The 14,445-nt window shown below is 38.4% G+C and overlaps 1 protein-coding gene across 1 annotated transcript in view; it reads left to right on the forward strand.

Annotated features, from left to right (window-relative positions):
• The first annotated feature begins 10,643 nt into the window (after nucleotides 1-10,643).
• LOC124596055 (oocyte zinc finger protein XlCOF19-like) overlaps nucleotides 10,644-14,445 on the forward strand; it is a 30,682-nt gene continuing 26,880 nt past the window's right edge. Inside the window, exon 1 of the mRNA XM_047135030.1 lies at nucleotides 10,644-10,758. Coding sequence (XP_046990986.1) covers nucleotides 10,702-10,758 — 57 coding nt within the window. The 5' untranslated portion in view covers nucleotides 10,644-10,701. The remainder of the gene's footprint in view (nucleotides 10,759-14,445) is intronic.

The following is a 14,445-nucleotide window of genomic DNA, read 5'->3' on the forward strand; positions in this document are numbered from 1 at the left end:
CTACAGTTTCGTTGTTCTTGCAGTAAAACTTTCGAATAAGGCATGACGTTTTAATGTATTACTTCTTTTCCACTTACCCTATTCGCAACGTATTTTGCTGACGATACGCACGTATATCACTGAATGTGCCTGCAAAATTATATCATTGTAGGTCAGTTAGTTCAGGAGATATGACGTCGTAAACACTGAGTAGCCTGAAAAATTAGCTTTCGCTTCAAACGAAGCGTAAACCACCGATCTGTACTCATCCAGTGTTCAATAATGAGAGCACTTACAGACTTTCAACAAACTTTAGATATGATTTCAAACCTGTCCTAAGCTATTTCTGGTTTACATATATCTAACACACTAACTCATTTGTAAGGTAAACAGAAGTTTGAAGCAGTTTCATATATGGCAGCTCGATACTTTAAAGAATCGGGGCTTTACTGGTGTTTCACAAAAAGGTTTGGATGAAATCTGCTATTTTGGTAGCAAAATAATTGATTATGGCTGAAGTAATAGCGCGCCAAATGAGTCTTCGGACTGTTAGACGACACAGTTCAGGTACACACTAAATTTATAACATATTGTAAATTTTATGCTGAGTCAACAGTCTTTCAGCTGATTTCTATTTTGTTGTAATCTCGTTGCACGTTTTATAGCCAGTATCATCAATTACCTCTCACATAGTTTCATTCTTCTCAGACTCTGCTACTACTTTTAGCTGCAACTTATGTACACTTCCAGAAAAAAAAAATCTTTAATAATCATTCAGTTCATCGAACACTGAAGATGGAGATATTACACCTGTCATGGTAGCGGATGTATTGTTGGGTGTCTAAACAGGTTTTCGGTTTTTCATTCAACTGACAATATTTGAATCACTGTCCTCATTTTGTCATCAACTGTTTCATAGGCTACAGTTGAGACAGCGTAATAAGATCCCTGACAGCTCGAGGCATTGTTGCCACCTTTCAACAGTGAAGCGCTAACGGCTACACGCAAAAGCAGTAGCTGTATACAAAGCTGAGACAACATTGAGGCGTTTGCCACAGAGGTTTACAAAATGGCCTTACGATATTGGTTGAGGTAGGCCTGTGAAACCGCCGCGCCCAGCCGACTGCAACTGTCAAGGATCAACCTAACGCCAACTCAACCAATAGGCATATTGCCTGAACATAGCGACTGCCTTGGAATAAAATTATTTTAGCGGTTTTTACCAGCCTCAGGTTACACATATGGTATTATAACCATTTTCGCTAATTATGAAGTCGCCAGCAGGTAATCTGTTGAAAATCAAATAAAAAAGGGGAACAGTAAAGTACTCAGAAACTAAACTACCAGCCCCTTTATACTGCAACATAAACCTGAACGTTACATTGGAACTCGTCAAATAACGAAGGAACAGGTCGGGAGAAGCCATGTATAAGATGAAATGTAGCTTCTGCACGAAATTTCTCACGGATCCATGTCAGTTGTTAAGTGAACCTAACAAATTCTGTAACAGAGCTTTTTTGCCGCATTTTCTGATCAGTTACTGTGTCTCTACTGAGAACTTTTATATGTTGCGCTATCTTTCACTGCTGGTTCACTTAATAGAAGTTTCATACAGCCTGTTTGACGTCATAGGCGTCCTGGAAGACCATGGGGTGGGGGAGGGGTAAAAGTGAGGGCACTTGCCCCCCTCCCCCCTGGAATCTGGAGTACAGTGTTTTTATTCAAATATTGATTGGAAAAACCATCAGTTTTCTGGGATATGATGAGTTTTTACTGTCACCTATAAGATGCATACTTACAGTTGCGGATATGGATAACCTTCAGCTGAATAACGGATTGATGACAATGAAAATTTGTGCCAGAGCAGGACTCGAACCTGGATTTCCCACTTATAATGAGTGGTCACCTTACAATCTGGCTATCCAAACATGACTCAGGGACAGACCCGAACTTCCATATGTCGTCAACCATCTGTCTGCAACCTGTATTCGTACATCCGTTATGTATATTCCCGTACAGGGAAGAAATTTTTTTTGAAAGTTGCTTTCCCGGAGTCGGCAGAAAAATACGATGTTGCAATTCCTGTGTTATTCCGTATTACGGTGCAAAGTGAGAAGCAGTAAAGGGTACAGAAGTCAGTCACTAATGATATTTATTGCACACCTAGATTTTGGTCACTGTGTGGCCATCTTCAGTGCAGTTAATGTAAATTAAAACATTAAACCACTTGTATGCACATAGTCCAATAGGCTACAGTAATTGACTGTTTTCTGGAAACTGTCTTAAATGATTCATTATGTCATTTTATGTACGAAACATGCTTTTTCCGCTCTTGAATTTCAATGTTCTTTTATAAAAACGGAAATGAAATTCAAATAATTTGACAGCCCGCTAAAACGCTCCATTCGAGTTAGGTGATGCCTGTGACTTCACAGGCTAACTCGCTGCTCCTACTGTCATAATGATAATGAACAGTGACGTATTGTTTTGAAATTTACGTTTCGGAAAACGGGTTACAAATGGTGTGTAGTACCGTAGTGTACAAATATCTCTATAAAAACTCCTGAAAAGTTCTTTTTGAGTGTTGCCAAAGAACGAGAAGATGCGTAAAATGTAGTTGCGCTGTACTGGCAAATTGTCACCACCTGTTGCACAAGTTCCCTAACTTAAATAAAAATGTTTTCAGTGTGAAATTAACGTTTATTTACATCGGAGATATGCTTTCCCACTGTTACAAGGAAGGACAGCGTCTTTCAACGAAATAAAACTCCCAATGAAAATTGTTGTATTAAAGCTATTTACATTATTTATGCGGTAGTTCAGTCGTTAGAGCGGTAGACTGTCGAATTTTGTAAGATAGTGTCCATAGATAGCTGGTTCCAATTTAACCAGAAATAATATTTATTTGTAAAACGACTCGCAGTCCTCTCATATGAAAACCAAATAATAATTACAAAACTTCACCATACGGATCATAAACAGAATATTATTGTGTTTTCCTTGCTGTTCACATGCGCTTGCATTTGCAATCGCTGTTCACACACGTCAAGTTCAAAAAGATATTTTCTAGTTAATGTGACCACACACATTTTACTTTATTAGAAACAATGTTCTTTATTTATATTTGTACTGTCCAGCTAGTATCCTCAGTGTTTAAACTTTTTAAATTTCATCAGCTTAGATGAAGATGAAGTAAGTCTGTTTCAGACACTCGTTAGTTTACACTCACAAACATCACAGCCTTACTTTTGTGTTGCCTGCATGTTGCACATGTTATATATCTCTCCGTATAGGAAACTTCATCGTCCTAATCCTCGATGTACTGTGGGCTTATGGTTCACAAATAGAAAGTCTTTCCAAAAAACTGAATTGCTTTTCACTAAGTAAATGCATTTATCCTCTGTTGTCCGTTTTCAGACTAAGATTAATGTTAAGCTATATATAACGCTTTCCACCATCGAAACACCTTCTACAATCAGTTCTTGCTAACGCTATTTTCGTATTTTGGGTAAAACTTTTAAAATGTGTGACTGTTCCAGGATTCGAAAATGTGACCACTGTGCCCTCAGTAAAATATGCTATCAATTGCGCCACCGAGCGCCTGCTGAGTCTGATATCTGAGTGTCTTTTATACAGGAAATTAGCACTAAGATTTATCAAGAATAATAACACTGTACTTTGAGTTGTAGCTCGTGACAGATAGTCGACAATCTAGTTATAATATACGCACCCATTTGCAAAAGTTCCTCAATTCCTTAGTCTTGAGCGAGTTTAATGATGTTGCTTGGAGCAGAGACAACAATGTCCGTCGTTGCACATATCGTTGCTCTAAATGGGCGGAGTATTGACGTATCAAATTTCGCAAGGCTTCACTATCACCGTTCACTTAATTCCTTTCTGTTGTCACTTAAAAGTTGTAATTGCGTTTCCATCACTAAACATCTAAACTGTTTTGTGAAAAAGTACGTAAAAACCTCGTCATTTCGGCTAACAATCCCTGTGACACACGTTTAGCTTCGTCTTACTCCTAGTCTGTGACGTCGGCACAGCTTCAGCCAGTAACAGATCGTTTTCGATCACGTGATGAAATCTTGATGTTTAACGATTTTTCAGCTTTAATCACATAAAATAACAGATATTTTGTTAGAATATTGACCATAAATGCTATTTCGGTGTAATAATCAATCAGAATAACAACAATCCGAACCATGTTTTTAATATAGTAAAATAGCATGTTGAACTATTCATGTCAGAGGTTGAGTTCATACTGTTGTCGCTGTTTACAGTTGTAAATACAGCTGTAAAATAGCGGCCTCAGTGTGAAGTCAACCTTTGACATGAATAGATCAGCTGCGGGTATGTGCATATACAAATGGTTCTAATATTTTTGTGACGGAATAACCCGTCACCACGCGTACGAAAAGTTTAAATTCCCGTGGTTGCTCGCCACGTCTGGAGAGCGCGCGACTGTAAACTGACACCTGAGCCGCCGAAATGCTGGTGACGTTGTGGCGCGACCTGGAACGGCGATGATGAGTCAGTGCGTGATTGAGCCAGTCAGTGAGTCAGGACATTGCCTTTTCTGTATAGACTGAAGCACGTCTAGCTGCACAGAACAGAGTCATAAAGTTATGATTATAACCTAGGAAAAATCAAGGTACGGCCATAAACTTTGGTGGTACTGTTAGTCCTTCTTTTAGTCACGCTACAGTGCCAATTTTGACAACTATAGAAGACTTGGTGAAGGTTCTGGATGTAGAATTTTCCGTTTTGGCGTTCAGGAAAACTTCCATCTCAAAAATCGTCTAGTCATCATTCTGAAAATGCCTTCTATACAATGTGTTCTTCTTCCGATGGAAGGCATAATTTGAAAGCCCAAAGAAGCACTGAGTGAGACTGTACAGCTCAGTCTGAACTGCGGCGTTGTAGTGGACGGAAAACAACTCGGGCAGTTTTTCGTGACACTTGGTTTTGACTTCTTCCCACAAGCTCGTCATGAGATTTTAGTAGTGTGATCCAGAGCTGTTTTACTAACATAATCTGTGGGGTCTTCGCCTTTTTCGGCGGCGACGAAACGAAATGTTTCGAGTGATTTCTTTGCTCCTTTGTCTCGGGAGTCCATTGATGCACCCCCAACACTCTTCTATGGTGACTAGACGGCGTAAGCCATCATGTGAATTAACCTGCACACCTACAACGTTTCCGTTTCTTCAGTTCGCGAGCTTTATGAATAGATATGAGCAATTGCGTGACTCAACAGGCAGCGACATTGATCATGTCCAAAATGTCGTGTAAGTTGTTGAAAACTGACCCATGACTGATTTTCACTTTTTCCTCTATCGTCTCGATTGTGATCCGCAAGTTCTGTTCATCAAGGGTTCCATCTCTCCGGCAGTTCCCGATTCTGCTCATTTGTTGCCAAGGTTGTTCCGGGTAAGCTGCAGAAATATTTCTGGGAAACGTGTCACATCGTCCACACAGTCCCTCCATAGATGGTTGCCTTACTTAGTGCTTCTGAATTCCGTCTGTAGGCGAGCTGCTGGTACCTCTTAGACCCATGGGGTACAGATACGGCAAGTTGGGGAGTGACCACGTCCAGGGCATGGTGATTGAGCTTCGTGCCAAAGTTCGACAATAATCGTCTGCAGTTGATCGGCGTGAATAGGACTGCTGTGATGACTTATGCCTTGCGGCGTAATAATCGTCGAACACTCATATTCATTCTCTGCAGTGGCGTAAGACGTGTCCAGGGCGTCCACAGTGAAAACAGACTGGTGTGTTGACTTCCGTCCTCCAAATATCTGTGCTTCTAATGGGCGTTGTACTTGGCAGAGTAGTTGGTGTATCTGCATTGATTGGATGCTTGGTTGTTGTTTGGCAGTGGTGGTGTAAGTCCAAGTTGACCGAGGCCATTCTTCATGGAGCATTGGACTAGTGGTCAAGACTGGTACCAAAGATCGGTACATCTCTTTTTCAACATTCTTTATTACTTCCTGACTTATGGGGTCTACGTGGACGGCCGCTGTGTCTTGTGGACTCCAACCGACAATTCTGGGTACCATGAAATGCTGTGTATCTTCTTTTGTATGAGACAGGTGAGGTCATGGTGGTCTTACACAACTGCTGTGGGAACCACATTCTGGATTTCATCATATCTCTTTCGTCTGTCTGTCTGTCTCTCCCCCCCCCCCCCTCTCTCTCTCTCTCTCTCTCCCTCTCTCTCTCTCTCTCTCTCTCTCTCTCTCTCTCTCTCTCTCTCTTCCTCTCTCTCTCCTTTACCTCAATGCATTGGCACCACTTGATGAAGATGAATTCTTCTGTTGATGAGACATAGAATGGCCTGATATGTGTCTCCTTTGACTGGCTGACAGCATTTGATGAATTCTTCTGTTGTTATGACATACTTTACCAGAACATCCCGATATACAATATGTCTTCTTCGACTGGTTGGCACCGCTTAATGAATTCTGTTATTGTGACATTCTTTACCAGAACAGACTGTTATATGTCTTCTTCGACTCCTCTCAACAAGTGTGATATTTTGTCGGCTTCTGTTACATTCGGATTCGCAATTTTGGAAAAATCCAAAACATTCTGTATATGTAGACTGTATTGTTTCGCTTTGACATTGGGCTTTGTTCTCTATTCTTCAATTACAAAGGGTGACCAGCCCCTGACTGAATTTCACATCCAGATCTTTCCCTTGGATTGATTAGCTGAGGAATTCCTAAGGGCTTTTTACCTCTGATGTGTGGTTAACTGACATTTAATTGTAACAAATCCTGCCACGAGTGACATTTGTGATAAGTCTTCGATGTACCATTGCCTTGAAACGGCATACTCTCATAACATTCAAGATACAATACAGAAACAACAGCAGAAAGCGAGCGACGTCACGTAATCTGACCCAAATGCAGTTAAATGCTATTGGTTGTTCTTGTTTTGATAAGTGAAACTAACGAGTTAAAATTTAAAATTGTTGGGTGAAAATCGAAACGAAACCCCACAATGGTGGCAATACTAACTGGTCATTACTAGTAGCTTCTGGCAACGCAACCTAGGTTTGTTGACATGCCACTTGAGTGTTGCCTCATTCTCTGTTTCTGTATCGTAACACGGTCCTTCCCCTTCTTATAATTTAGAATTGTGTGAGTCTCAAGGTAACTAAGCATCAGTGTTGCCAACTTAGGGGTTTTCGCCCTAAATTTAGGGCGAATCAGCTGAGGGAATAATTTAGAGGCGTAAGTGCTACAGGAGGAAATGTAGGGGTATGGGTTCACATCTCAGTATGTCAGGCAGAAACTACTGCCTTTTTTTTTTATTAAACACTAAACTGTGGCTTATTAGAAATTAGCTTTTTCTGCCATGTACTTTCAGAATGAATTCATGAATACATTGCGCTATATCCAAAGTTTTAAAGGAAGGTTTATTGTTGAAAATAAATACTAATTACTGCTCTCTGTGTGTTTACACCATGATATAAAGGGATTGTTATCCATAATTAGTAATGCCCTACCTAACTGCTTTTTAGATTGGTTGACATGGTTCATCTGGTCAAGAAAGTAGAGCCTTTTGCAGATGTTTGTATTCTACACCTAAAGCTAGTAAAAAGGATCTGTTATGTCATAGCCGGCCGGTGTGGCCGTGTGGTTAAAGGCGCTTCAGTCTGGAACCGCGTGACCGCTACGGTCGCAGGTTCGAATCCTGTCTCGGGCATGGTTGTGTGTGATGTCCTTAGGTTAGTTAGGTTTAATTAGTTCTAAGTTCTAGGCGACTGATGACCTCAGAAGTTAAGTCGCATAGTGCTCAGAGCCATTTGAACCATTTGTTATGTCATACAAAAAGTAATAGAACAAAGAGAAACGTAAAATGGAAAAATGGCAATATCATGCCAAAATATAAAGCTTCTGAAAATCAATAACAATATTAAAGGGCCAAAATTAAAAGCTGCTTTTTATGTTGCCCAACATTCCTCCAGTAATATTGTAAATCATCAAAGCAAACAAGTGCCAATGTTAGGACTCTCCACTTCTTTCCAGGGTCTAAAACTGCATCGCACTAAATGTACTATGATAATTAAAAATGTAATCAAGCCTCATGTTCAGTCCTAGTAATAGGAAATTGTCTGTATTCTTTCATTATTGGTGAAAGCACAGATGTAACGACCTAAAAGCATCTTTGTGTTTGCTTAGGCATCTTTCTGTTCTGAAGAAATGCATCATAACTATCTCACTCTGTTTCCATCCCACGAGTGGCGTATCAGGACCATCCGACCGCCGTGTCATCCTCAAGTGAGGATGTGGATAGGAGAGGCATGTGGTCAGCACACTGCTCTCCAGTCGTTATGGTGGTTTTCTTTGACCGGAGCCGCTACTATTCGGTCAAGTAGTTTCTCAATTGGCATCATGAGGCTGAGTGCACCCAGAAAAATGGCAACAGTGCATGACAGCCCAGATGGTCACCCATCCAAGTGCCAGCCACGACCGACAGTCCTTAACTCCGTTGATCGGACAGGAACCGGTGTATCCACTGTGGCAAGGTCATTGCCCCATTATAACTATAGTTTATTGCATTCTGCAATTAGCTGCTTGTGATATACCATTTACAATATTCTTAGTTCAAAACTGGACACTCGCACCATCCACTCCAATTCCCATCAAATTTTCCAATTTAAAATAAGTGGAAAATTTGACAGGAATTGGAGTAGTGGTGTAAGTGAAATGTTGGGAGTCTACAGTTATGCAACTGCTCTTCTGAAAGAAACAGTTCATGATGTAATTGATGTGAAGCGCGTTAGTTACTCTCGTCATCTTTGTGCAGAGAAGGATGTAGCAGACTTCCCATGACAATTGGGATATTTTGTCAGAGAAACATTCAGTTGGTTTTCCTACAGTCCTAAGACACTGGACCAGTACAAACAGTTGTATAAAACTGTGAATGATAATTGCAATCCAACAAAAAATTCAGGAACTCCCAGTGGAGCGAATTGAAGTTCTTATTTTATCTTGTTAAAAGCAACGATAAACGCTACATTTCTGAACAATTTTACAAGATAATGGATTGCTTAGCATACAAAACCCTATTAATGTTTCTCAGAAATGAATTAAAATGCATATGCAGAATTAATTTGCTTGTTCAAAGTGAGAGTATATAAGTTGAGGAAGTCTTGAAAGACATCTGTTTGTTGTTACCACTGTTAGAAAAACTAGAGGATGACAAACTCACAAATTTTCATGTTGCAACAAGTTCTTAAGACAGAAAAACATTCCAATATCCATAAGAGGCAAGTTGTTTCTACTAGAATGTCATAGGGAGTTTCAAAAGCGATTGCCAAAAAATATGGCAGTTTTGTAAAATGTAATTAGACTTCACCCTTCCACTGCACCTTCCCAGCTGAGACCAGGTACTCATCCACTTGTCTCCAGCTTTAGAAGAACAAATATAACTCATAAAACAGATGACATTTCATAATGGAACGCCCTGACAAATAAACAGTGGGAAAACATCTTAGATGCTGTAGATTCTGGACAGAGGTTTTGTAAGATCAACTGGCAATGCCCGATTTTGGAACATTACCAGCTTTGTAGCTGGGTTACTAACACCGCCCATATCAAATGTTTCAGTTGAATGTACATTTTCAATATTTTTCGCATAAAAAATAAACTCGGAAATAGGTTCTGCATATTGTTAGTAAATACTTTGCTAACTACGTAGGATAATTTAAAATGGAAAAGCATCTGCTGTCCTGAACCATCCTAAAAAATTCAGAATAAGTTCAACATATCCACGTATGACTACAAACAGAATTACGGTATAGAAAGAAGAAGTAGTTCTGGAAGACCTCGGAGACTTCTAGAGACTACCAACTTCCTTTGTGAGTTAAGTAAAGAGAAAATGCTAAGTAAGAAGTTTAAAATATTAAATCGCTGTTGAGTGAATAATGCATGACCGGAATTTGCTACGTACTCTTGGAATAGTGCAAGCAATACTCTAAAACACCTCAGATTTCTCGGGCAGAATGCAGCCACGCAGTTCTCTTGATATGTTCAGCACAGTCTAATATATTATAATTCTTTACTGATATTTACGAATAACTAATGTCGTTATCAGAGTATCTCTTGTTACGGCTCCAACATGTTCATACTATTAGAGAGCTAATGAGCTAGAAATTGCACTTTGGATGTATGTCCTACTCAATTGCGTTAAATTCCATACTTCCCGCAGAAAAACCACCACGATTTAATACTGGGAACTTCAAAATTTGCGAGTGGGATTTTGCTTCTTCTATTTGATGTTTATCTAAAACACAACACAAACATTGTGGAAGATGCTAATAAACATTGTAAATTGCTTGAGAGAGAACGTAGTGCGCCTGCAAGTTCTTTGAAATGATTTAAACACTGAGTCAGAAAGTGTCATTATCTGAAAGAACTGCGGTTCACAGTTCCGCCATATAAAATGAAACAAGTTATTTAAATGGTTCAGATCATATCTCCCCTCCCCCCCCACACACACACAAACAAACAAATAGAAATTTAGTATTATAGGCATTTAGTTTGAAAAACTATTTATGGGATTTTATTTCCTATATAGGGGAAATTGTGTTTCAGACTTGGCAGCACTGCTACACACTGTTGTGAATCTAGACAGTAGACAGTGGACTCTCTAGAGTCAACATAAACAAGTACGCGGGAAGGCATGCTGAATTGAGAACAGGCAAATATGAAGAAAAAACGACATTGTGAGCCTGTTAACGACGAAAAGTCACATTTTTCAGAGGTAGACAGAAAGTTGAACTGTCAGTTTATTATAGATGCTATTTCCGCATATATCTCCGTTTTATACTTTTCAGTCAACTGGAGACTTAAGACTACTACGTACTTAATACGTGGCAACGAATGCCCCACTGTCATAAACTAAAACTAAGTGATAAAGTTCCATCTCTGAATATGCAGTTTTTTGTTAATACAACTGCTGTTATTAAGTTACTTAGTGTAATTCTCGTAGTATTTTTTTTCATATGTACACAATATTCATCTCGATACTCGGGAGTGTTCTCAGTTACTACACACAGTTTTTCATAATCTACACATCCATAAAGAAAATTAAATGAAATATACAGTGAATATTGGCAATGGCGGTTTCCTGAAATTAGAATAGATAGATAGAGTTCCCACGTCGGTATAGTGACCTGTTTTATTATAGGCCTAAGGAGTCAAGTATGCAAACAGCGAAGCAAGACGGATGAGTCTAGCCCAAAAGCCATTTTCGTTGCTTCGCAAATTCACTGCTAAGTACTCCCCTCCCAACCTAATCCAGACGTAGAAAAAACAGACACACATATAGGCTATATCAGTACAATGCTGTGGACTGCAAATATCTATATTAATACAATGTTACATGTACAACTAGTACACTTTAATAAACAAATAATTGCCATAAATTGTTTATTAATTTAACATTATAAAGTTCTGTTTCATTCTGATAGGTATTCATTTACAGAGTAGAAACTATGGTCCATCAGAAATGACTTCAGCTTTTTTTTTAACAAGCTGCCTTACTTTACCACCTTGATGTTAGGAAGGTGGTAATACAATTGTGTGCCTCTATGAAGAACACTCTTCTGGTAGGCTGATGTTCTGGCATATGACACACGAATGTTATTGCCATTTATTGTTTTGTAATTGTGCACAGAGCTGTTCAGCTGATAGGCATTGGATTTTCTTAAATATTCTCTTACAAAGACTATTGTTTCAAATATATATAGGAATGGTAGGTTCAGTATCTTTAAAATAGGAAAAAAGAGAGCGACATGAACATTGCCTCTTTATGTTGCAGATGATTCTGATAGCTTGTTGCTAGGTTTTGAAAACAGATTAACTAAAAGGTGCATTTCCCCAAAATATTATTCCATATCAGATTGCTGACTGGAAATGTGCATGATATGCCTGTATTAGTATTTCTCTCTTACAGCTTGTGCTTAGTATCCATAGCAGGTAACAGATTGATGATAGCTTGATTGGAAGAGCTTTAATGTGTGTATTCCACTTGAGATCACTAGGCAGATATATTCGTAGGAACTTAACATCTTCAACTACGGTAATTTTACAATTTTGTTGTTTATTTTCAGTTCATGTTAATTTTGTTGTTTATTGTGGGATATATGAAAGTTCATGGCCACTGTTTTACCAGTGTTAATTATAAGTTTATTTTTTTTTCAAACCAGTGTGTTAGCTCGAGCAATGATGCATCTGTAGTTAATTGATGCTCTTTTTGGTCTGACCCTGTTATCAAAATACTGGTAGCATCTGCAAATAAGGTTTTCTGTTTTGCATGGACAGTGTCATTCAGGTCATCGATATACAAAAGAAAGAGGATAGGACCTAATGTTGATCCTTGTGGCACACCATATTTGATGGTAGTTTTATCTAATGTGTATGTTGTTGCTCTTGAAATGTTTTCAGTTATTGTGTCTTGTTTGAGAACCACTTTTTGTTGCTGGCTAGTAAGATATGATCTAATCCATTCATTTGGATCAACTCTAATTCCCTTTCTTTCCAACTTACATAGTAGGATGTCATGATCTAAAATGTCAAATGCTTTGGATAGGTCCAAGAATATTCCAGTAGTTATTTCCTTTCCATCTACAACTTTTAGAATGGAGTGCATAGTTTCACAAGACTGCTGTGGTTGTAGATCTAGATTACCTGAAGCCATGCTGATGATTTGACAGCAATGAGTTTTTGTTAACAAACTGTAGCAACCTATTATAAAAGAGCTCCTCAAAGATCTTTGAGAAGCCACTAAACTGTGCTACAGGTCTGTAATTGTTAACATTGTCTGTGGCACCCTTTTTGTGCAAAGGGCTTACTTTTGCAATCTTTAGAATATTTGGAAAGGTACGTGTGGAAAAGGAGTGATTAACAATATGCTTCAGAGGTTCTACAATATGATATCTTGTGTGGTTTATAATGCAATCTGGAATCTCATCAAAACCACATGAAAGTTTCTGTAGTGAGCTCATTGACAGTATGAGCTCACTCTGTATGACCTGCTTGAGAAACATCGACCCCATGGGAGGTTTACAGTTCTCAATGTAGTGCATATTAGTATTCTGAAAGTTGCTTTGGATAAGATCATTTGCAGCTTTGCCAAAGTACTCATTGAAGATATTATCTACAGAGATAGTATCAGATACTTGTTTGTTTTCCAGCTTTAAGTTAATATTTTTTGCCAAGCTGGTTTTGTGTGTGTTTCAGATCTGATGATGATCCATGCTGCCTGTGTTTTGTTTTTTATTTGCGTATATATTCATCATTTCCCCTTTTCTTCGCATCTTTAATAACTTTGTGGTAGATCTTACTATATTCTTTAATATAATTTTGCATTTCTAATGATATATTATTTTGTTTTTTATACGAATGTAGAAATCTTTTCCTTGCACTAGAGATTTTTATGCCCTTAGTAATCCAACTTCTGTTTCTGGTTGGTTTTAATTCGCATTGTTTTAGTGGGAAGACTATGTCAAAATAGTAATTATATGGTCCATGAAAGTTATCAAACATTCTATTTACATGTGTTTCATTGAAAACTTCATCCCATGGTTCTCAGCTTAATATGTTGCAAAAGTTTGCTATATTGCTGTCACTGAAATCCCTGCACTCAGTTATTTTGATGGGAGATATTTTCTCTGAACATAATTCCAGTGATAACAACACAGCATCATGATCACTGTATCCCATCTTAACTGCTTCACTAACATATGGAGAAAAGGTTTCTTCAATAAAAATTTGGTCTGGTGCAGTTTTAATATGCTTAGTGATTCTTGTTGGTGTATTTACTCTTTGTGATATATAGTAATTCATCTTTGTAGTTTGAGGGTTTCAAAAAGTCTATGTTGAAGTCTCCACAAATTATTTTCTTTTTCTTTGGTTCTGCAATATTTAACATCATTTCAAATTTACACAGGAATTATTCTATGTCAGCATCAGGGTACCTGTATATAGTTGTAATAACTAGCTGAATGTGAGTAAGTTCAATAGCTGCCGTTTCAAAGACTGTTTCTTTATTCAGTTCAGGATATGTCTGGATAGCTTTATACCTTAAATTCTGCTTTGAAAAGATAGCTATCCCTACATGTTTATAATAAGACCTGCAAAATGAAATGACTAGGGAAAAACCAGGGATCTTTAGTGTTTCTATTTGGGGTTCTTCTAGCCAGTGTTCTGTTATGCAAATAACATCAACATTTAGGTCAGAACACAGTATTATTTCTAGTTCTTGCAATTTGTTAGTCAGAGACTGAACATTGATACATTATATGAAATGGCAGAAGGTTGGATTTAATTTGCTTACTGTAGCTACTGCTTTTAGTCATTTCTGATTAACCACTCACGTCACATAAAGTCCTGACCCTGTTTATCTTGTGTTATTCTTCTTTGCTCTGTTTTCTATAGTGAGGGGGGT

This window comes from Schistocerca americana, chromosome 2, assembly GCF_021461395.2.
Source record: "Schistocerca americana isolate TAMUIC-IGC-003095 chromosome 2, iqSchAmer2.1, whole genome shotgun sequence".
Classification (NCBI taxonomy): Eukaryota; Metazoa; Arthropoda; class Insecta; order Orthoptera; family Acrididae; genus Schistocerca; species Schistocerca americana.